Source organism: Chrysochloris asiatica, unplaced genomic scaffold (genome assembly GCF_000296735.1).
Source record: "Chrysochloris asiatica unplaced genomic scaffold, ChrAsi1.0 scaffold00249, whole genome shotgun sequence".
Classification (NCBI taxonomy): Eukaryota; Metazoa; Chordata; class Mammalia; order Afrosoricida; family Chrysochloridae; genus Chrysochloris; species Chrysochloris asiatica.
Window position 1 is genome coordinate 3405562 of NW_006408767.1, and position 24105 is coordinate 3429666.

Consider the following 24105-nt stretch of genomic DNA (forward strand, 5'->3'; position numbering starts at 1 on the left):
TCTAATCTCAGGTCTTTGTACATTTCGTTTCATGCTTTATTTTTCCTTCTTGAGCTGCCCTTTCAGATCCATTTGGGGTTGGTTTTTTTTTTATTACTTCATCATTTCTTCCATTCACTTTAACTACCCTATGTTTACAGCAAGTTTTAGTCTTTTCTGATATCCATTTTGTTCTTTCTTTTCTTTCCTGTTTTGAACAATGATCTTTTGCTTTCTTCATATATGATATCCTTGATGTCATCTTACAATTTACCTGGTTTTCAGTGTATCAAATCTATTCTTGAGATGGTCTCTAAACTCAGGTGGGATATATGCAAGGCTAGCAAATCTGCTGCTAAAGACCTCTTCAAAGTGTTACAGAGCAAAGGTGTCACTTTGAGGACTAAGATGTGCCTGACCCAAGCCCTGATATTTTCAATCACCTCATATGCATGTAAACGGTTAATAATAAATCAAGAAGACTAGAGACGACTTGCTGCTTTTGAATTATGATGTTGGTGAAGAATATTAAAAGTACCATGGACTGCCAGAAGAACAAACAAATCTATCTTGAAATAAGTCCAGTCAGAATGCTCCTAAGAAGCACGAATGGCAGACTTTGTCTCTTGTATGTTGGACATGTTGTCAGGAGGGACAAGTCCCTGGAAAAGGATATCGTGTGGCAAAAGAGGATCAGCAAAAGAAAGGAAAACTCTCTATGAGATGCATGATACAGTGGCAGCAACAATGTGAGGATGTTGTAGGACTGGGAAGTGTTGTATTCTGCTGTGAGCACGAGTCTGAACTGATTTGATGGCATCTAACAACAACAATTCCACCCTAATCCCCTTACAACTGATTGGGTGGTCACATCAGATCACATTATGAGCAGGACTGTGCCATTTCATAATTGTCAAATTGCATTAATACATAACTGCCAAAGTACTGCAAACATGGCCCAGTCCAGTTGATACAAATATATTTTTTTAATGTTTATTGTGAATTATGTGATAGTTTACATGGGAGAACATTAGTTTTACATTCATCCTATCATATTATTTCACTGCCATGGTTACAATCCCCTCCATGCATCATCAACCAACCAAAGGATATACTGTGCAAGCCTGTCCCCTGGTTATCAGCACACAGCTGATACACATTATTTTTGAGGGACATAATTCATTCCCTGATAGATGAGGTTGTTGTTGTTGTTGTTAGGTGCCATCGAGTCGGCACTGACTCATAATGAACTTACGACAGCAGAACAAAACACTGCCCGATCCTGGGCCAACCTTACTACTGTTACCATGCTTGAGTCCATCGAGGCTTCCACTTGGCCAATCCATTTTGCTGGGGGTCTTCCTCTTTTTCTCTGACCTTACCAAACATGATACACTTTTCCAGCAAATGGTCCCTCCTGACAATATGTCCGAAGTATGAGAGATGAAGTTTGGCCATCTTGGCCTCCAAGGAGCACTTCTTCCAAAACAAATCTATTGGCTGCACTTCTTTCAAAACAAATCTATTAGTTCTTTTGGCAGCCCATGTCACTTTCAATATTCTCCTCCAACACCATAACTCAAAAGCATCAATTCTTCTATGGTCTTCCTTATTCAATGATAGATGGGTAAGTGGCTGAAAATGAGGTACATTGGCCTGGAATCAAATGCAGGTAGGTCTTCCCCATGGGAGAATTCTAAACCTGAATCACCACCATTTCCTCCCCTCTTCGAAAATTACTTACACATTTACAAGCTTCTCCCTGTGTACTCATCTTGTCTCCCAAACGAGTAGCTATTTTCCTGGAGTAGACAGAATGAACATTGCCACACCTTTGACCCAGGAAACACCCTGCCCACTCCACCCCACCCCCCATCCCCCATTTAGCTATTCAGGTAATATAATGCCTGGCTTCTTCCCAATCCTGGGACTCTTCTATTTAAACATCTTCTTGGTTTGATCATTCCTCAGAATCATCACATGTTCTCCAGCAGCTTCAGCCCTCAGGCACACCAATAATGGAAACCTCACAACCTTCCATGGGTTCTCACTCCTGGATGTCCTAATGCCTCCTCAAGTCCACATGTTCTAAAATAAACTCAGAGTAGACTTGGGAGGTATCCCCAGTGTTTGCTCCCCTCACTGCACACACCATTCTGAAATCCACTTCCTGAGTACCCCAGCTCTTGTGTCTCCCTCTCCTCTCTTACTGGGTCATCACAGCAGCCTCCAGTGTCCTGCCTCTTTTCAACTCATCTCCACATTGCCACTAAGGTTCTTGCAACCATCCCAAACTCCGTCATAATGCTCCTCTTACAGTCCTGATTAAGGAGTGCTGGCACCCTGTGTTGGCCAGTGGGTCGCAAACTGGGCTGCTAACCGACAGGTCAGTAGTTGAAGTCTACCAGTAGGTCCACAGGAGAAAGATGAGGCTTTCTGCTCCTGTAAAGATTTATGGAAATACTACACGGGGTTGTTATGTGTCCAACCACCACCACAATCCTAACAGGCACTCCATTGCCTTAGAATAAAGCCCAAGCTCTTTAACTTGAGGAACCAGATGATTTACACATTTGCAAATAAAAGAAGGAAAGTCCAGTAGTCATGGTTAGAGAATGCCTCAGAATCCAATCGGCTGTTTGCCTGTCTAGATGTTTGGCAGAGCCCTGGAAGTTCTGGAGAATTCTCCTAACCTAAGCAGCTCTGGTAGTGTAGTGGTTATGAATCGGGCTGCTAATCTCAAGGTTGGCAGTTCGATACTACCAGCCGTTCCACGGGACGCGGGAGAAAGATGACTTTCTTCTCCCATCAAAGATGTACAGCCTCGGAAAGCTGTGCAGAGTCACTATGAGTCGGAACCGACTCCACGGTACTTAACAACAATAACATAGGAGTCATGGTGTGGCGCTGAGGGTTGATACACTGGATTGCAAGGTCGTCTGTTCAAGCTCCTCCTCGGAAACCCTACTGGGAACCTTGTTGTTGTTGTCAGGTGCCATCGAGTCGGAACCGACTCATAGCGACTCCATGCACAGCAGAACGAAACAATGTTCGATCCTGGGCCAACCTCACCACCGCTGCCACCCCCGAGTCCATCAATGATGCCACCTGGCCGATCCATCTCGTTGGAGGTCTTCCTCTTTTTCTCTGACCCTCCACCCTACCCAGCATGACATCCTTCTCCAACGATTGTTTCCTCCGGACTACATGTCCAAAGTAGGAGAGACGAAGCTTAGCCATCCTGGCCTCCAAGGAGCACTCTGGCTGCACTTCTTCCAAAACAGATCTATTGGTTCTTTTGGCAGTCCATGGCACCCTCAGTATTCTCCTCCAACACCACAACTCAAAGGCATCAATTCTTCTACGATCCTCTTTATTCACTGTCCAGCTTTCGCATCCATATGAGGCTATTGAAAACACAATGGCCTGGGTCAGGCGCACCCTAGTCCTCAAGCTGACATCTCTGCTCTTCAATACTTTAAAAAGTTCCTGTGCAGCAGATTTGCCCAGTGCAATACGTCGTCTGATCTCTTGACTGCTACTTCCGCGAGTGTTGATAGTTGATCCAAGAAGAATGAAGTCCTTGACAACTTCAATCCTTTTTCCATTGATAAGAATGTTGTTTATTGGTCCAGTGGTGAGGATTTTTGTTTTCTTGACATTGAGATGCAATCCATATCGAAGGCTGTGCTCTTTAATCTTCATAAGTAAATATTTCAAGTCCTCTTCACAATAATTCAAAACTGGGAACCTACTGGGGCACTTAACAATGTAAGACCTGAAGGGTCTCAGCTGGGAAGCAGCAGCGCATCCCGGCAGGGCTCCGGAGCTCGGGCTATGGGTTCTACAGTACCTACTGGAGGTCATCAGATACACAGGCCACCCCTCCCACTCGGCCCTAGCCCTCCAACCAGACCCCTGAGGGACTTCCCGACCGCTGTTGGTGTGCGCTTGGTTTCCCTCTAGAGGCGCATTCGGGTTGGCCGGGCGGCGCCCCCAAAGCGCCTTCAGCTGCGCGCCTAGGGCTGAACGCCAGGCTAGCTCCAGTGTGGTTACCGGGCCGTGTTGTCTGCCCGAGACCCTAGGGGCTGGACTGATGGCCCGACCTCCCGCCCCTCCCACCACCTCACGCCATCCCCACCCCATCTCCGTCCTCCTCTGTTCCACCCTCCCTGCTCTCAGGCTTGGGGAAGGGGCGTGCGGAAAGGACAGTGGCCCAGGCGGGGAGAGGGGCGGGGCCGGCAGAGGGTGGGCTCAGAGGAGGGGCCGGCCTGGCGCTGGCGCGGGTGGGGAGGCCTGTTCAGGTGGGTGCCGGCTGCTGCTGCCTGGCAGAGACGGAGACTTCATCGACCCCGACCTGCACCGACCCCTGGCTCGTGCGGAGCCTCGGGCCAGTTATGGCCACTGGCCGCCAGGGTCACCCCTGGGATCCGCCGCACGGACGCCGGGCCATTCCCCCGTAGCTGTCCAGCCAGCGGCATGGGAGGCGGTGGGTCGGCCCTGAGGGTCTGCGCAGATCACCAAGGCGGCATCAACTGGCTCAGCCTGAGCCCCGACGGGCAGCGCCTGCTGACTGGCAGCGAGGACGGCACAGCCCGACTCTGGAGCACCGCGGACGGCCAGTGCTGCGCCCTCTTCCAAGGTAGAACCCCGCAGCTGCCGCTTGTCGTCCTCCCACCTGACCCCCGCCAGGCCAGGACAGCACATGCAAAATGACATGCACTCTGGCCCACCCCCAAGCCCCTCAGCGGTGTGAGGGGTGCACTTGGAGGTGCTGCGCTGACAAGCTGCGCTCCTTCGAGGGTGGGGGGGTGGAAGGGGCTAGGGTCTCTTATTAGTCAACCGCATTCAATCATTACCTTTAAAACCACTTAAGGAACAAAAGAAATCGTTTCCGTAAGGCTTAGCTAAACAGCCCCTTCACATTTTTTACATTGGCCTTGTGACCTTTGGCCAGACATTTTCTCTCCCCTGTCCCTGTCACTTGGTAACTAGAGCTGCTACTTATCAGGGGCGTGTTACATGCTTGGACTCCTGGGTGGTACAAGTGGTTAACCTGCTCAACTGCTTACTGAAAGGTCTGGGGATGAAGAAAGTCTTCGGGAACTATTTCTTTTTTTAAAAAACCCCAAAAAACTAGCCCCTGCAAACCCAGTAAAGTATAGTTCATTCTGATGCACATGGGGTCACCGGACTTAACAACAACAACATAGATCACAGCGAGCCCTGGTGTGGTGCTGTCTGATGAGCGCTGGGCTAGTAACCAGGCTAAACTTAACGTGGGCAGTTCAGATCCACCAACCATTCTCAGAAACCCTGTCACTATGAGTAGAAACTGACTGTATGGTACACAACAGCATAGATCACAGTTTCTCAAGAAGCTGTTTAATCAATTTGTTAAGTGATGTGGAGCCGTTCCAACTATTGTTGTTGTTGTTAAGTGCCGTCGAGTCGGTTCCGACCCATAGCGACCCTGTACAGGGTTTCCGAGGGTGTAAATCCTTACGGGAGTAGAAAGCCTCATCTTTCTCCCGCGGAGCGGCTGGTAGTTTCGAACCGCTGACCTTAAGGTTCGCAGCCCGATTCGTAACCACTACGCTACCAGAGCTCTACTATTAGCAACCCTTATATAGGGTTTCCAAGGAGCAGTTGAAGAGTTTGAACTGCTGACCTTGTAGTTCAAACCAACTTTGTAGTCTAGCTCATTAGCCCACAGCGCCACACCAGGACCAGCTAGTGTAGGCTTTTTGACAAAAGCCCATAGTAAGAACACAGTGACCTCCCAGTAAGTAGGTCTGAAACTGTTTCATGAAACAGTCACACCTCTGTGTGTGATGCATCCTCATATAATACATTGTTTTCAAATACATGGTGCTGTAGGATATTGGACAGCAAGGTCGGAGGTTCAAATTCACCAGCTGCTCCTGGAAACCCTATACAGGGCCCCTATGGGTTGGAACCAACTCGATGGCACTTCACAACAACAAGCCTGCTACAGGGGCCCCTTCTTCCATGAACAGTTCCCTGATGAGGCACCCAGCTCTCTGCATTGTGTACAGCTCTACATCATGGGCTGACTTTTCCACAATAATCAGCAGATCCTGGGTGGCCTAACCCAGGCCCTTGCAGCTTATATAGACACCAAAACCAAAAAAACAAACCAAGTGCCATCAAATTCATTTCAATATTTGGCTGATCTTCTTCTTTTTAAATAAAAATAATTACAAAGCCAAACAGAATTCATTTTTGATTACCTGTTAATTTAGGAGTTAATGTGGATAAGGGAGAATTAATCACAGATTGACACATGTTCTTCCCTTATTACCCCCAACACACATGCACTCAGTTAAGACTGTTGTTAAGTACAGTCGAGTGGGTTCCAGCTCATAGCAACTCTGTATAGGATTTCTGAGGAGCTGTTGGTGAGTTTTAACTGTCGACCTTGTGGTTCAAACCAACCTTATGGCCAAACTGGTTATAAATTTTAAGTCCAATCTGCATTGCTTCCCAAACATGAGTTTTTTGTGGGACTTTCTGAAATGCAGATTCTTAGGCCCAACTCCTGTGATTCCCATGGGAGAGGCCACTAGAACTGGCATTTCTAACAAACTTCTGGGAGTATCTGATTCACAACTGGTCTGGGGCCCATTATGGGAGTCCAGCCTGTACCAATTGTCCTCTCCAGTTGAGCTGCAGACTTTTCCAGACTCTAACCTGTGGGCACCTGCCTCTGCCCACTCTTGCTCAGTTCTCCTCTAACCTGTATCCCCTGTCCAGTGGCTGGTATTGCACACTCCCCACCTCTGTCCTTCCATACCCCTGTGGTGGCCTCATAGCTGCTATCCCATTAGTGCACAGAAACCAACCTCCCAGTGAGGCCTTGCAGCTCCCCTATTGAGACCACCCCACTCAGCAGGAAAATGCTTCTACTAAATTTTGTCTGCTACTAGAGGGGTTGGAGTCCTGGTGTGGCACTATGGATTAATGTGTCAGAATGCAAAGCCATTTGAACTGCAAGTTCGGCAGTTCAAGCTTACCAGTGCTCCTCAGAAACCCTATACACGGTCGCTATGGGTCGGAATCGACTTGACGGCACTTCACAACAACAACAACAACAACAACAACAACAACTAGAGGGGTTGGTACTTCAAGAAGTTTCAAGGCTATAGGGGGGAAGGCAACCTTCCCCTCTCCTGAGATAGCACTAATTGGCTTAATTTGCAAAGGAATCTGTTGTGTGCCTGATGGTACTTCTGTGTGAACCCTTCAAGGAGGCCAATGTCTTGCCAGCCCCCCTCAAAATAATGCTTTTTGTATCAGCAACAAATTATTAATGTGTGATGCTGTAGAATAAGCAATGAACAGCTAAGTGCAAGATCTGCAGTTCAAACCCACCAGTTGCTTCAAGGAAAAAGATGAGGCTGTCTGCTACTGTAGATTGACTGAATCGAAAACCCTGTACGGGGTAACAGGGAGTCAGAATCAACTCCGTGGCAGTGGGTTGGGTTTGCACTTAATATTTGTTTAGGTCCCTAAGTGGCACAAATGGTTTGTACTTGGCTGCTAACCAAAACATTGGTGGTTCAATCCCACCCAACAGCTCTTGGTAATCTGTTTCCCTTTAAGATTACAGCCAAGAAAACTCTATAGCACAGTTCTACTCTGTAACACATGGGGTCAACATGAATCAGAACGGACTCTACAGCAATGGGTTTCGTTTTGTGGAGCATCTGTCTAGTAATTTCTATGTTATTATAGCCGTCTATACGCTTAGTTATGTTAATAAGCTCTGTCTGTTACTCACTTACAGATGAGAGCAGGCAAGTACAGATCTATTGATTTACCACATGGTATCCTGGTGTAGCGCTGTGGGTTAGTGCACTGGACTGCAAAGTCGTTTGAACCAAGAGGTCAGTGGTTCAAGCTCACAGCCACTCCTTGGAAACCCTATACAGGGTCTTTATGGGTCAAACCCACTTGATGGCACTTAACAACAACAAATCCTGTGTGTTTTATAGGTATTAGCCCTGTGAGCCCTGTTGTCATCATCCTCCTGCAGGGCTACAGAAACAGAGGCACAGTGAGGTGATAAAACTGGGGTCTGAGGTCACCAGCTGGCCAGTGGAGGGGGGTGGCCTCTAACCCGCTGTGACTCTTCTCTTCCCCAGACCACAGGCTAACTCACCAATGGCAGGCTGACTCAAATCCAGTACTCTTTCCACTCCTCCCTTGTGGAAGATGCCAGATTAGTCTAGATTTGGGTGCCAATCCCAGTGTATGCTTGAGGGTTGGTAAACCCTGCACTCCTGGCTTGAGGGGTGGGGTTGGGCCCCCTGCCATCATGCTTTTGTCATCTGAAGATGAGCTTGCTCAGTTCAGGTAACAGAGGTGATAGGGGGCAGGGGTCTTTACTGTATAAAATTAAAATGATCTTTTCATTTCATTTTTCCACAAACTTTTTGAAGCCCTCTCATGATCTTACAAGGCTGTTTAGGAAAGCTTGGGACCAGGGAGTGGGATGGAGCAGACGAATGGAGGATGGATGCTTGGTAGGTGCCTTGTCTGTAACTTTGAGGCTCTGGAAGAACAGGCTGTATGACTGGAGTGTGGGCACCACAGGTGAGCTTCCTTCCACGCAGCACCTCTGCTTCTGAGGAGCTGGGAACACGCCTGTCACTTTTCAATAGAGGTAATATACGAGGGCTTCAGAAAGTTCCTAGGAAAATGGGATTCAAAGATTATGAAGTTTTCCCAAGAACTGCTTTAAGCTGACTGTTATATAACAAAACATTTGTCATTTAAAACATTTTTATGTTTATTTTGCTGACATTAAGTATATTCACCATGTTTATAACTGTCACCACTTTACATCTCCAAATATTTTTCATCACCCAAACAGAAACTGAGCACCCTGTAAGCAATAACTCCCCCATTGCCCACTCCCCTTAGCGCCCTGCTCACCACTAATAAATGGCGGTGTCTACACTTAGCTATTCTAGATATCTCATGTAAGTGAGATCAGAAAGTATCTGTCCTTTTGTGTCTGACTTAATTTCACTCAGCATAATGTTTTCAGCATCCATCCATGCCACTGTATGTATTAGAACTTTCTTTCTCTTTTTGACGAAGTGGTGTTCCACTACATTTTGGTTTTGTTTATCCATTCACCTATTGATAGACACCTGGGTTGTTTCTACCTTTTAACTGCCGTGAATACTGTTGCACTGGCATGCATCTATCTGAGTGTTTGTTTCCAGGTCTTTGAGATGTATACTAGGAGTGGAATTGCTGGATCATATGGGACTCTTAGCTTGGTGTTATAGGATCAGCACTGGACGGCAAACCACAAGGTCAGCAATTCAAACCCACCAGCAGCTCCTCGGAAACCGTATGCAGAGTTGCTATGAGTCAGAACTTACTCTATGGCACTTAACAACAAATGGTAGTTCTTTGTTTAACTTTCTGAGGAACAACCAAGTTGTTTTCCACAGTGGTTGCACCATTATACAGCCTCACTCGCAATGATGTGGGTTTCTAGTTTCACCACATCCTCACCAACACCTGTTATTTTCCATTTTTCTGATAAGAACCATTCCTAGGTGACATTAACAGTTAAGCTCTCAACTTCTAACTGAACGATTGGTAGTTCACATCCGCCCAGAAGTACTAAGAAAGACTACTTTCAAAAGGTCACAGCCACTGAAACTCCTAGGAAGAACTGTTCCATTTGGAAACACGTGCGGTCCATGTGAGTCTGCAGAGACATGGAAGCACCTGGTTTGGGTTTGGTTTTAGTGGGTGTGAATGGTACCCCATTGCAGTTTTGAATTGCATTTCTTTGATGACTACTGAGATTGAGCATCTTTTTGTGTGCTTACTGGCTACTTGTATATCTTTGGAGAAATGTCTATTCATTTCTTTTGCCCATATTTTAATTTGGCACAATCACTTTTTAAGAAATGAAGTTGGCTTTCCTCACAATGAAAAAGAAGGCTAAATTGTCAATCATTTTGTGAAGAATTGTTTTTAATAGGAGTATTTCCATCCCCTCTTCTCTATTTTGTCCATTATTGTTGTTGTTAAGTGCTGTTGAGTTGGTTCTGACTCACAGTGACCCTGTATAGGGTTTTCTGAGGAGTAGCTGGTGGGTTTGAACTGCTGATATATGTTTAACAGTCCAGTGCTTATCTTACAACTCCAAAGCAGGGTCCCATCCACGTATTTGAGATCATTTCATTGGATCAATGTGTTGAAGATAAGCAGTGGTTCCCCAAATAGCAGTTCCTATCCTATTCTGTTGCCACTAAGGGAATCAGCCTGAAAATGTTGGCTCTTTAGTGCTAGTTCAAACTGCATCTTCCAACATGCTTGTTTTTAATCCTGTGTGTACAAATGGTATCTTCCTATTTACTAGAAGCTCACAGCATGGGAGGTATGTGTTAACCCCTTGGTTTGACCCTTAGTCAAACATTCTAGAATCTAGACCCATTTCTCAATTGTTCCTAGCAGCAAACAAAATGGCACCCTCCAAAGAGTTTAATAGAGAACCACAGTGCCCTAGCTGGACCAGGAGGGCTATAACCAATCCCTGCCTAAAGGAGCTGCATTGGGTGCACTTGCCGAAGCACCGAAACAACTGTGGAGGGCTTCCTTGGGGAGACATGACCTTGGTTTCAGGACACACCAATCCTTAAGGAGGGTGTTTTGGTACCCTGCTGAATGACCCCAGCTGAGGTGGGAGGACAGACCCACCTTTGGGATAGTGGGGAGGGGTGTGCAAAGAGCAGAGGGGAGAGAGGAAGAGACTTGAAGAGCAAAAGGGGAGCTTGGTCACAGTTCAGGGATGGTCTTGCCTGCTAGGCCCTTAGGTAAAGATGCCTCTTGGTGAGTCCTTATGCTGAAAATTGGGGTGGTGCCAAACTATTTGTTTTTCCTGCGGTGTCATGTGTCTGCCAGGGAGGCCACATATTTTGCTGTCCAAAACTGGGACACTTTTTTCGAGGGAAGGGAGGCTAAGTCAAAGGGTATATCTAGTTTGGCCAGCTGCCTGAGGCCCCAGTGCCGACTGTAGTCTGCCTTCTGTTGTGTAGTGTTTCAGCTCACTTCTAATGTTTGTGGACCAGAAGTTTCCAGCAAGGGCAGTAAGTCTGGGGAGGAAAGGGGGTGTGGGCAGGGAGGGGATAGGACCGACTGTCCTGGCAGGGATCCTTGTAGCCTCAGCATGTTCTTTTCAACATAACTGCATCTTATCTGCATTCTCTATCCCTTCAAAAATATTTATTTTTCATTTGGCTTTTTTGCTGATCTGCACAATTCCAATAGCTGGATGACTAAGGCCCTGTGGGTCCCTGGAGAGGTGACTGGACCCCTCCAGGGCTTCCACTTAACCCATATCTGAGGTGACAGGGAGGACACAGGCATTCTAGTAACCCTTGGTGGCAGGTGTGATCTCCCACCATGGTGTGGCCCCTGCAGGTCAGATCCCACCCCTGTGCTGTTGCATACTGAGGCATGACTCATCCCCGGTGTATTTTCAGATGAAGGGTGGGTGCCTTTATAAACACAACAACCAAGCCTGAAGGGATTTGCCCACCAGAGAGCCCTGAGGCCACAGGGTCTCTCCCCAGGCCTGCTAAGAGGACCGTGGGCCCCCAGACTCACAGGTGACATGTTCCTACATCAGACACTTAAGTCCTGCCTGCTTCTTTGCTTCAAGTCTTCGTTTTATGTGCATGTGTCTTTATAGAGACAAAATCAGGGCATAAATCCTCTTCGCTCCTCCTTAAACGTATCACACAAACAGCTCTAGTTTCTTGATTTCAGTCTCCTGTTTGCACGACTATGGCTTGCTGGGTCGAGGAACCCTGGTTTCCTGGCCCTGCTTTTTCTTAAGTACTTTTCTTGGCTTCTTAATACACAGCTTACACCACAGTTCCCTGGCGGGACCTTCCTGCTGTTAAGATGCCAAGTGATGGGGCGCAACAACAGGCTTTGGGATGAAGCAGATCTGAGTTAACCCCCTTTATAGAGACCAGTGGGCCCTCATCCACCTGCCCATCACCTCTGAGTCAGTCCCTCCTGAGTGTCCTGGCCAGATGGCTCCTTCTTGGCAGTGTTCTGAGCCTTCCTGACAGCAGGGGGAGGATGCAGATGCTGGACTAATCCCCTGTCAAGGAAAGTGTACTGATGATCCTAAAATACTTTATAAGCTCTTTATTGTTATTGTTACTAGATGCCATCTAGTCAATTCTAACCCAAAGCTGTCATAGGGTTTCCGAGGAGCAGCTGGTGAGCCTTAACTGCCGACCTTACAGTTCAAAGTGGTTTGCAGTCCAGAGCATTTACCCACAGTGCCATGACAGGACTCCTAGGCCTACAGCACCCAGTATTCCCAGGCAGTCTCCCATCCAAGTACAAGTACTAACCAGGCCTGATCCCTGCTTAGCTTCTAAGGTCAGATGAGATCGGGCGCATTCAGGATGGTGTGGTTAAGTTTTGTTAAGTCAGTTCCAACTCATAGTAATCCTGTAAAGGGCTTCCGAGGAGCAGCTGGTAGGTTTGAACTGCTGACCTTGTGGTTAACAGTCCAGTGTTTAAATTCTACAGTACCATACCACACTCCAGAAGTATAAACTCTCTCGGGTGGGCAAGTTCTGTCCTGTGTGTCACCAAATACATTTTGCTCTGAAAATTTAAACCAACTTGTATTTTAAGGGAAACACAATTTGTAGTTTCTTTAACTGTTTACTTAATTTGTACAAGCATTTTATTCCTAGAGGCCTGGTATCTGATATGTAAAAAAAAAAAAATTGTTTCTTATTGTTTTTGTTTGTTTTTACATTTTTCCCCCTTAGAACCCAGGAAGTTGAGTTCTTCCAAGAGTAAGTAAGCTTAAGCCAGGACATAAAACATATGTGAATCAGCAGGATATGAGCCAGGAGATGCTCAGCTCTGTCTACCTGATACTACATCTATATACATTTTCAAATCTGATAAAAATCCTTAATGTAATAACTGTTGTTGGTGTTTTTAAGTGCCATCGAGTTGGTTCCGACCCATAGCGACTCTGTGAAGCGTTTCCAAAGAGTGCTGGTTGAGTTTGAACTGCCAATCTTGCGATTCAAACTGACTTTGCAGTCCAGCACATTAACTCACAGTGCCACATCAGGACTCCAAATGTGTGGGTATTTGAACTCATCAGTTTCCTCATCTGCAAATGGCTTTTAGTTCTAACTGTTCTTTGATTGTCTGATCCCTGCATTCCTCCCAGAAATATACAGATTCAGTTTCTGTCAAAAAGTTGTTTTCCAAGATGGACCCTTCTGTCCTGGAAGAATAAGTCCTGCTAAGATTGGGTACCCAGAAGCTGCCAAGACAGCCAAATAGAAAGGGAGCCTTGGTCCCCAGTAACCCAGTATCATGGATGCCAGCTAGCAGAGCATTCTGGTACAGGTAGCCACAATCCCAGAACCCTGTGAACTGTCCTAAATGCATGCCCTCACCATGCCTGCAGCTTTAGTGAGCTACTCAGCTCTCTAGCCTATACCCTGAAGGACCACTCCTGCTTGGCTTGTGCTGGCTCCTCGGCCCACAATACCCTTCTCCATCCTTGTGCCATGCAGGCCATTTTCCTTTTTCAGGACTCCACCCCTGCCCAAGTGAGTGCTGACCCTGTCCCCTGCCACAGCACTGCCCCTTAGTGCTGTGGGCTGTCTTCCCTCCAGCACTAGGTGCACTCACTGAAAGCAGATGGTAGCTGTTTCGTCTTGGTACCTGTATTTGTTTCCAGTGGCTGCCTTCACACACTGCCACATACTTGGTGGTTTAAGACAACAAGAGTGTATTCTTTTGTAATTTTGGCAACTAGAAATCCAAAATCATATCACTGAGCCAAAACCATGGTGGCGGCAGGGCTGTGCTCCCTCCAGTCCCCAGGGGAGAATCTGTTCTTTGCCTCTTCCAGCTTCTGGTGGTTCCAGGTTTCCCTTAAATTGTGGCCATAACATAGCAGTCTTCAAGATCAGTATCTTCAAATTGCTGTCTTCTGTCTTCATATTGCCTTCTCCCCTGTCTGTGTTAAATTTACCTCTACCTCTTTTTTTGTGTAGTAATATACTTATCATAAATGTTACCATTTTTAAGTGTAAGATTCAGTAACATTTATTAGCCTATCCCCTGACATGATGGTTCAAATGTTGTATAACCATCATCACTATCTATTTCCAAGAAGCATGCTTTATCATCCCAAATAGAAACACTGTACCCCTTAAGCAATAGCTCCCCATTTCTCCCTCTCCCCAATCTCTGGTAACACCTAATCTACTTTCTATCTCTATGAATTTGCCTATTCCAGATATTTCAGAGAAGTGGAATCATACACTGTTTGTCGCTTTGTATCTGACTTCTCTTAAGTCTCCTAAGGCTGTTGTAACAAAATACCAAAAGATGAGTCGGTAGCTTTCAAAAACAGAGATTTACTGTCTCACAGTTCTGGAGGCTAGACATCCCAATTCAGGGTGTTAACATGACCTTATTCCTTCTGTTGGTTCTAGGGAAAGATCTTGCCTTGTCTCTTTTGGCTTCTGCTAACTCTGGGTGTTTCTTGTCATTCCTTGGCTTTTAGCTACATCTTCACCTGGTGTCTTCTCCCTGTGGGACTGTTTCACTGTCTCTTCTCCTTTTTTATAAGATACCACCCAGAAGGGAATAGGACCCACCTAGTCCTGGTGTGGTGCTGTGGGTTAATGCACCAAACTGCAAAGCTGTTTGAACTGCAAGCTCGTCAGTTCAAGCTCACCAGCCGCTCCTCGGAAATGGTATACAGGATCGCTTGGATCAGAACCAACTCGACGGCACTTCACAACAACAAACTGCTGTATGACTTCATTAATTTAACCAGTAACATCTCTTGAAAGAAAAACCTTATTTCCTAAGAGGTCACATTTATAGGTACACAGGGCTTAGGACGTTTTGATGTCTGATAAGCATTATGTATGAAAACTTCATTCCTTTTTGTGGCTGAAGAATGATCTTTCTGTATGCATACACCTCATTTGTTACCTAGTCACCTATTGATGAACACTTGGGTTGTTGACAATTTTGGCTATTGTGAATAGCGATGCAGTGGGCATTGGCGTAAATTTATCTAATTTCAAGTCTTTGCGAGATATACTTAAGAGTAGAATTATTGGGTCACATGGCATTCTGTCGGGGACCCGCCTCGACATTGGGGTTCAGTTCACGAGGAGAGGATACCTGACGGCGATTCATATATATCAAGAATACACAGAAAGAGACAAAGGAGACAAAGAGAGAGACAAAGAGGCACCCCAAAGCCAGGGTGGATACATCACTGATAGACAGGCTTGGGACTACAGGCATCGTGGCCTCTGCAGGCAGCAACTCACTGCCCTGCAATCTTTACTGCATGCCTTCCAACCCGTAATGCACTGATCTTTACTCCATGCCTGCCAACCAGTAATGCCACCTGGGGAGGCCCGGGCCTCTGCTTTATTCAGGGGAGGAGCCTCACACCAAGCTGGGAGGGACTTAGGCAAGGTACAGCTAACATCAGTACTTTTCCAGACATTCAGGTAACTTTACATTGTGCTTTTGCTGGTTCGAATCCCAGGCCAGCAACTTGGATTCTCAGGCTCAATTAACATATCTATAGCCCCTGAGCATAGTTGGGGGAAGGTGAGAGATAAAGACAAAAGCTTGGGCAGAGTCCTGCTGCTTTGGCTTCCTGAGCCAGGTCTGCAGGAGGACTCCAGACGCCCAGGTGAATGGGCTGCACCTGGAAAAGGATTAGGGAGGATAGGTTCTTTGTCTATGGAACAAAGAGCTGTGAAGTAGCTAAGACATTTTTAGTTAATCCTTTGGAGAAATGCTTAACCTTGCAACCTTTAGTCTTGGCTTTAGGAAAATACCACATTTATCTGTGGATTGTCAAAGGCTCCAGTGTATTAATTTAATATATATACCTGAATATTAATATGAAAGCAATTTGCCATTAACTGCCAGTGGCCTCATTTGTTACACTCGGCCCTAGAGGGCCTCGAACCTCTGACTAGTCTTACACGGTCTGCAACAGCATTCTATGTTTAACTTTTTGTTTTCCACAGTTGTTGCACCATAGTGCACACCCTGATGGCATAGTGGGTTATGCATTGCGCTGCCAACTGAAAGGTCAACAGTTCGAATCCAACTGACTGTTCTGTAGGAGAAAAACGAGGCTGTCTGCTCTCATAAATTTGTTGTTGTTGTTGGTAAGTAAGTTCCAATGAGTGGCTGGTGGGCTTGAACTTCCAATCTTATGGTTAGCAGTCCAGTGCTTATTCTACAGCATCAAACCATAAAGGTTTACAGCCTTGGAAGCCCTACCTAGGGTCCCTACTCATGAGTTGGAGTCGCCTTGTTGGCAGTGGGTTTGGTTTTTTGTTTTATCAGCAATGCATGAGGGTTCCAGTTTCTCCACATCCTTAAAAACACTTGTTATTTTCTGTTTTTCTAAAATAGTCATTCAGCTGGTATGCAGTGGTATGTCACTGTGGTTTTGATGTGCATTTCCCTAGTCTTGGTGTGTCACTGTAGGATAAATGCTGGACTGCTAACCACAAGGTCAGCAGTTCAAACCCACTAGCTGCTCCTCAGAAACACTACACAGGATTGCTATGAATCGGAAGTTACTCGACGGCACTGAACAACAACACAACAGAGAGTAATGATGCTGATCATTTTTTCATCTGCTTGTTGGCCATTTGTATATTTTCTTTGGTGAGATGTCAGTTCAAATCCTTTGCCCATTTTTTTGAATGGGTTGTTTGTCATTTGTTGCTGAGCTGTAGGACTTCTTTATATATTCTGGGTATTAAACTCTCATTAGATAATGTGATTCGTAAATATTTCCTCATTCTGGGGTTGTTTTTCCACTCTCTGAATAGTGTCCTTTGGTACACAAAGGTTTTTATTTTGGTGAAGTCCAGTTTATTTTTTATTTTGCTGCTGTTTTTCAATGTTATATTTGAGAAACCATTGCCAAATCCAAGGCCATGCAACTTTTCTCCTATGTTGTCTTCCTAGAGCGTTAGAGTTTTATCTCTTAAGTTTAGGACTTTGTGCCCAGTGCAATAGTCCTGTTGTGGAGCCTTTTCAGTGTATAGGACCTTAGGTGGAATCCTGAGCCCCATCCAGAACTTAATGAGGTGGGACATCCCGCTAGAAAGGACAAGCAGACCAGTCTGGAACAGCTACAGTGACAGAACATATATCTTCAAAGAAAGATCATCAGGAACAACCCAAAACAAAAATGGGAGTATGACTGGCTACTACAAAAATAAGCAAGTTGTTTGCTGGGAAGCCATCAAGGCAAGCAATCAAGTCCCTATAGGAAAAATCCCCCTCTAGGACTGAAACTCAAAGGAAACATGTGAGCAGGCATGTAAGCTTGCTGACCACATTGGTCTACTGGCGAGTAGAAGAGGGGGAAAGGCAGCAATGAAGATATGGGCTGAGTTCAAGTTCCATAGACTCCCATTGACCTGGAGATGAGAGAAAGAAGAGGAAGGGCTGGTTGGTCCAAAGTGTGGTGAGACTTAGGGACACCTGAGACCTTGGACGAGGACATAGCCACAGAAGGCTAGAGCTGAGAGTGAAGCATCCAACTGATATGAAGTGAGGGCAGATGCACAAGAACACCCAAACTTGTAGATAGTACCCATCTTACCTAGCCTCGATGGCTCGATAATCAGAACTCAACTAGAGGAAGATATAAAAGAAAACAATTATTGATAAAAGAAATGAGTATAAATTGCTACACTTGGATGAATTTGACCTATACTCATGAAGGAAGTAGTTTTAAATACCAACAGAGAAGGAAGGAGTCTTCACATCTAGTATCAATGCTATCCCCTCTGTAGATAGGGACGGGCAATTTAGACACTGGCTACCTAAAATGAGGGGGCGATAAAGGCACGAAGTGACTGGCCTACAAAGTTTTAAAAGGGAGTTTAGTTTAAAAGTGTGTGGGAGAAGATAGAGTCCCCACTGAATAGTTTTCATCTTGTCTAGATGGGTCTGGTAAAAAGAGATGGGGATATAAGATCCTTATGATTCAATAGTGAGTAATTGTTATCATGACTAATTGCGACTGTCACAATTGTGAAGTTTTATAACAAAAGCAGGGGAGTGGTTAATTTTACAGTCCAGAAACAGAGGACCTTAGGACCATCAAGAGGGAGAAGAGCACAAGCGGAATGCGGGATCTTATCCAGAAAATGGCAACACCAAAGATGGAGGCAGATATGGGGACATGGAGAGAGGGAGTAGCTGAGGGTGCTAGATTCATGGGAAGAGGGGGATTGAGAGCTGGTGGCCAGGAGGCAGACTTGCAGAATGTGCCCTTTGGTTGTTTAAATTATTATATATGCCTGAGTGTTCAAAAAGAGAGAGAGAGAGAAAAAAAATGAATAGAGAGAAATATTGTTAACTGATGGTACATGGAGGGGATTATGATCATTGTAATGAAACAAAGTATATGATTTATGTAATGTAAAACTGATGATCTGCCCTGTAAACTTTCACTTAATTCACGATAAAAACTTAAAAAAAAAAAAAAAACAACTTAGGACTTTGATTCATTTTTAGTTTATTTTTGCATATTGTGTAAGACTCCATTCTTTTGCATGAAGAAATTTAGTGTTTCCAGCATGATTTGTTGAAAAGATTGTTCTTTCTCCATGGAATGGTCTTGGTACCCATGTCACAATCAATTGACCGTAGATGTGAGAATGTATTTCTGGACTATTTTATTCCATTGGTCTGTATGTCATTCCTTATGCCAGTACCCCACAGTCTTTATTACTGTAAATTTGTACTAATTTAAGGTTGGGAAATGTGAGTTTTTGTTCTTTCTCAAGAACAAAGTTTTCATTGTTTCAGGTCCCTTGAAGTTTCAGATACTCTTAGGATGGGTTTTCTTTCTTTAAAAAGCACATTACAATTTTAATAGGGATTGCATTTAATCTGTAGATTGCTTCATGTAGTATTGGCATGTTTTTTTTAATATTTAATTTGATTTTTGGTAAAAAAATATGCACAGTAAAACCTACTTACATTCCATAATTTAATGACCATTAGCATTAGTTACAGTCTTCACATTGTGTTCTGATCTAGTCGTTCCACTTCCATTTACTTAAACTCCTTAACCCTTAACCTTTTCATCTATGTTTTGAAATGACTGTTGACCCTTTGATCTTAGATAGATTGTTGTTTTTAGGTGCCATCTGGTTGGCTCCCACTCAGAGTGACCCAGTGCACAACAGAATGAAATACTACCCAGTCCGGTACCATCCTCACAATTATTGTTATGCTTGAGCCCTTTGCTGCTGCCACTGTGCCAATCCATCTCATTGAGGGTCTTCCTTTTTTTTGTTGACCCTATGCTTTACCAAGCACGATGTCCAGAAATTCTCCAAGGACTGGCCCCTCCTGATAACATGTCAGAAGTGTGAGAGACAAAGTCTCACCATCCTGGCTTTTAAGGAGCATTCTGGCTATACTTCTTCCAACACAGATTTGTTTGCTTTTCTAGCAGTCCATGCATGGTACTTTTAATATTCTTCATCATCACTATATCTCCAATGCATCAATTCTTCTGTGGTCTTCCTTATTTACTGTCCAAATTTCACATACATATGAAGTTACTAAAAACACATAGCTTGGATCAGATGCACCTTTCTCCCCAAACTGGTATCTTTGCTCTTCAACATTTAAAAGGGGTCGTTTGTGGCAGATTTACCTAATTCAATACATTATTTGCTTTCTTGCTGCTGCTTCCATGAGTATTGATTGTGAATTCAAGCAAATAAAGTCTTTGACGACTTCAATTTTTTCACCATTGATCTATGATTATGAGTATGGCGCAGGACCAGGTAGTGTTTCATTCTATTGTGCATCAGTTTGCTATGAGTTGGTACTGACTCAACAGCACCTAACTACAACAGTATCATGATGTTATTTATTGGTTAAGTTGTGAGGAATTTTTGTTTTCTTTGCATTGAGGTACAATCCATACTGCAGGCTGTGGTCTTTGATTATTTTAATCCTATTCACTTTCAACAAGCAAGGTTGTATCACCTGCGTATCGCAGGTTGTTAATGAGTCTTCCTCCAATGTTGATGCCATGTGCTTCTTCATATAATCCAACTTCTTGGATTATTTGTTCAACATACAGATTAAATAAGTATGATGAAAGAATACAACCCAGGCACATACCTTTTCTGATTTTAAAACATTCAGTATCCCCTTGTTCTTTTTGAACAGTTGCTTCTTGGTCTATATGTGGGTTCTTCATGAACACAATTAAGAGTTCTGGAATATACATTCTTTGCAATGTTATACATGTCATGATCCACACAGTCAATAGCCTTTGCATAGTCAATAAATCACAAGTAAACATCTTTCTGGTATTCTTTGCTTTTAGTCAAGATCCATCTGATGCCTGCAGTGATACCCTAGTTCACATCCTCTTCTGAATCTGGCTTGATTTTTTGGTAGTTCCCTTTCAGTATATTGCTACAGACTTATTTATTATCTTCAACACAATTTTACTTGCATGTGATATTAATGATATTGTTTGATGATTTTCACATTCTGTTGGGTCACCTCTCTTTGGAATGAGCACAAATATGGATCTCTTCCAGTCAGTTGACCAGGTAGCTGTCTTCCAAATTTCTTGACATAGATGAGTGAGCACCTACAGTGCTACATCAGTTTGCTGAGAAATTTCAAGTTGGATTCCATCAATTCTTGGAACCGCTTGCTTTTCACCAGTTCCTTCCATGCAACTTTGACATCTTCCTTCAGTATCACTGATTCTTGATCCTATACTACCTCTTGAAATGGTTGAATAGTGACCATTTCTTTTTGATACAGTGTATCTTCTTTTGATGCTTTCTGTATCATTCAGTAGTTTACTCATTTGTTGTTGTTAAGTGCTGTTGAGTCCATTCTAATTTATAGGGTTTTGGAAACTTTTTTAAAGACTCAATCTTTTTTATGCAGGTGGGCTCAAACCACTGAAATTGTGGTTTATAGTCCAGTGCTTATCCTATGGAGCCACCACGTTGCTAATTTTACCCAACAAATCCTTCAAGTTTAGGCTTAAATATATAGATAAACATATATATTTTTAATGCAATACTCTGTCACAGTCCTCGTCATAGGATAAGCACTGGACCACAACATCAGTTTGAACCACAAGGTCAGCTATTCCTTTACCAGCCACACCTCGGGAACCCTATACTGGGTTGTTGTGAGTCAGATCCTACTCAACAGCACTTGACAACAACAACAGCAAGCCTAATAATCTTTTACTCTTTGGGCTAAACTGTTACTTAGTTTAAAGTGACTTCTTCAAGGGATAGTTTCAATTCACGGTCTGAAGAGCAGTCCAGGGGCATGGTTTCGCAGATTCCTCCAGCCTCAGTAAGCTCAGTAAACCTTAATTCTTTTAGATTTTGAAGTTCTTTTCCACATTTCCCCCTTTTTGTCTGGACTCATCTATTGTAGCACAATCTAGATTTTCTGGTCTCCAGAATGAGGAAGCAGTAGTTCATGAAGACAATTTCTCCTATAGTTCAGTTTCTCCGCTGATTCTTGGTTTCCTTACTTCTCTTTAGTCCCAGATGAATAAAGACCAGCAGTTGCCTCTTAGATGGCTGCTGTTAGCTTTTAAAATCCCAGATACTCATCTTATAGGGAGAGAGAACATAAACTTTGAAAATTATACAAAAGAGCTTCCAAAAGTTTACGGAAAAATTCCATTTGACTGAATTTTGGGAAGCGCTCTTGTATTATGGGAACATCTAAGTCAATGGTTAAAACATAGTTCATAAAGATAATATTCTACATTCTACTCTGGTGAATCTGATCTGAGGTTCTTAAAAGCTTGTAAGCAATTATCTAGGAAGCATCTATTAGTCTCTTCCTGCCTGGAGCATAGAAGAATGAAGGTAATTAGCCTACAGGACTAGTGATCTGCATGAACTGCAGCCCTCTCTAACCTGAGTCCAGAACTAGATGGTGCCTGGCTTCTACTACAGACCACTCTGGCCAAGACCACAATAGAAGTCCCAATTAGAATGGGTTAAAAAAATGTAGAACAAAATTCAAAGCCAAAAACAAGACCAGAATTACTGGTAAAAAGGAAACTAGAGGAACCTCTGAGACTATTACCCTGAAAAAACCTTCTAACTTGAAACTGAAGATACTCTGGAAGACCACCTTCCAGCCAAATATGAAATGGAATGGTAAAGCAAACAGTGTAAAGAATGTGTGCCTCAGATCCACCAATATGAGAGATCAAAATGGCACTATTTGGCCAAAACCAAAGATCAGAAGACAGGAAAGAAGGGAAACAGGATGAATGAAAATGGGGAACCCAGGGAGGAAATAGGGAGCGTGCTAACACACTTTGGGGACTGAAGCCAATGTCACGGAACAATTTGTGTATGAACTATTGATTTTGAAAACGAATTTGCTATGTAACCTTTTACCTATAGCACAATAAAATGGTTTCTTTAAATTATATCATGCTAATTGACTGCATTGTCCCATGAGACCACTGCCCCAAGCCCCCAAATCAAGAAACAAATCCAATGAAGTGATTTGTTGTTGTTAAGTGCCGTTGAGTCGGTTCTGACTCATAGCAACCCTGTATAGGATTTCTGAGGAGCAGCTGGTGGGTTTGAACTGCCAACCTTGTGGGTTACAGTCCAGTGCTGATCCTACAACACTGTATCAGGAGTCCATGAAGTGATTGGTTATGTCTACTTAGTGTGAACATCTGTAGCTCTGCTCCCCGACACCCCGTTTTTCCTTTTTAATATTTTTTTTGGCTGTTTTATTGTTGCAAGCAACTGAGCATTTGCCCATTCATCCCTTTTCCCTACATATAGCTTATTGACATTGATTACATGCTATGCAAACTCCACCCACGTTTGGTCCCACCCTTCCCACTACTAGAAGCAAAAAGTGACTACTACTTATGGAGTACTTCTTTTCCCCTTACCCCACCACATCCCTGGTAACCACTAATGATCATTAATATTGTTAAGTGCCACTGAGTTGGTTCTGACTCATGGCAACCCTGTATAGCATTTCCAAGGAGCGGCTGGTGGGTTTGAACCAATGACCCTACAGTAAATGGTCCAGTGCTAATCCTCCAGCACCACACCAGGACTCCATTTATCTCTCTAGGTTATTTTATAAAAGTGAGAACATATAACATTTATCTGTTTGTTTTGGACTCAAGGTTCATCCCTGCTACTGTATGTCTCAGGGCCTTCCTTGTATTTTTGGCTGAGCTATCATCCACTGTGTGCATTTGCATGGACCACAGTTTGTGGATCTATTCATCCATTGATGTGCTTTTAGGTTATTTTTATCTTTTTGCTATTGTGAGTAATACTGCAATGAACATAGTTGTGTATATGTCTGTTCGTGCCACTTCTATTAGATCCCTAGGGTACATCTCTAAGCGTGCAACAAGTGACATCTAGTTTTGTGATGAAACACCAGGCTGTTTTCTACAATAGCTGTACCATTTTACATCCCCACCAGCCATGGATGAGGGTTCTGTATTATTGTTGTTGCTAAGTGCTGTTGAATCAGTTCCAACTCATAGCTACCCTGTATAGGGTCTCCAAGGAGTGGCTGGTGAGCTTGAACTGCTGACCTTGGTGTTCAAACCAACCTTGTGGCCCAGTGCTTTATCCCATAGCACCATACCAGAACTCCAGGGTTCCATAGTACTGGTATTTTAATAACATCTTCCAATCCATGAGTACACAGTATCTTTCCATTTATATCTTTGAAGTTGTCAGTGAGTTGATTCTAGCTTGTGGTGATCCCATGTGTGTCAGAGTAAAACTGCTCCATAGGGTTTTTAATCACTGAGTTTTCAGAAGTAGATCACCAAGGTGCCTCTGGTGGACTCAAACCTACAGCTTTTTTTTATTTTTTTATTGTGAATTAATGTGATAGTTTACATTAGTTTTACATTCATTCTATCGTATATCGTCTCATTGCCATGGTTACAATCCCCTCCATGCAATCCTTCCCCCC

General features: G+C 44.1%; 1 protein-coding gene across 1 annotated transcript in view; it reads left to right on the forward strand.

The window, feature by feature from the left end:
• The first annotated feature begins 4458 nt into the window (after positions 1 to 4458).
• The window catches only part of WDR86 (WD repeat domain 86), a 38356-nt gene continuing 18709 nt past the window's right edge, over positions 4459 to 24105 (forward strand). Inside the window, exon 1 of the mRNA XM_006873704.1 lies at positions 4459 to 4621. Coding sequence (XP_006873766.1) covers positions 4459 to 4621 — 163 coding nt within the window. The remainder of the gene's footprint in view (positions 4622 to 24105) is intronic.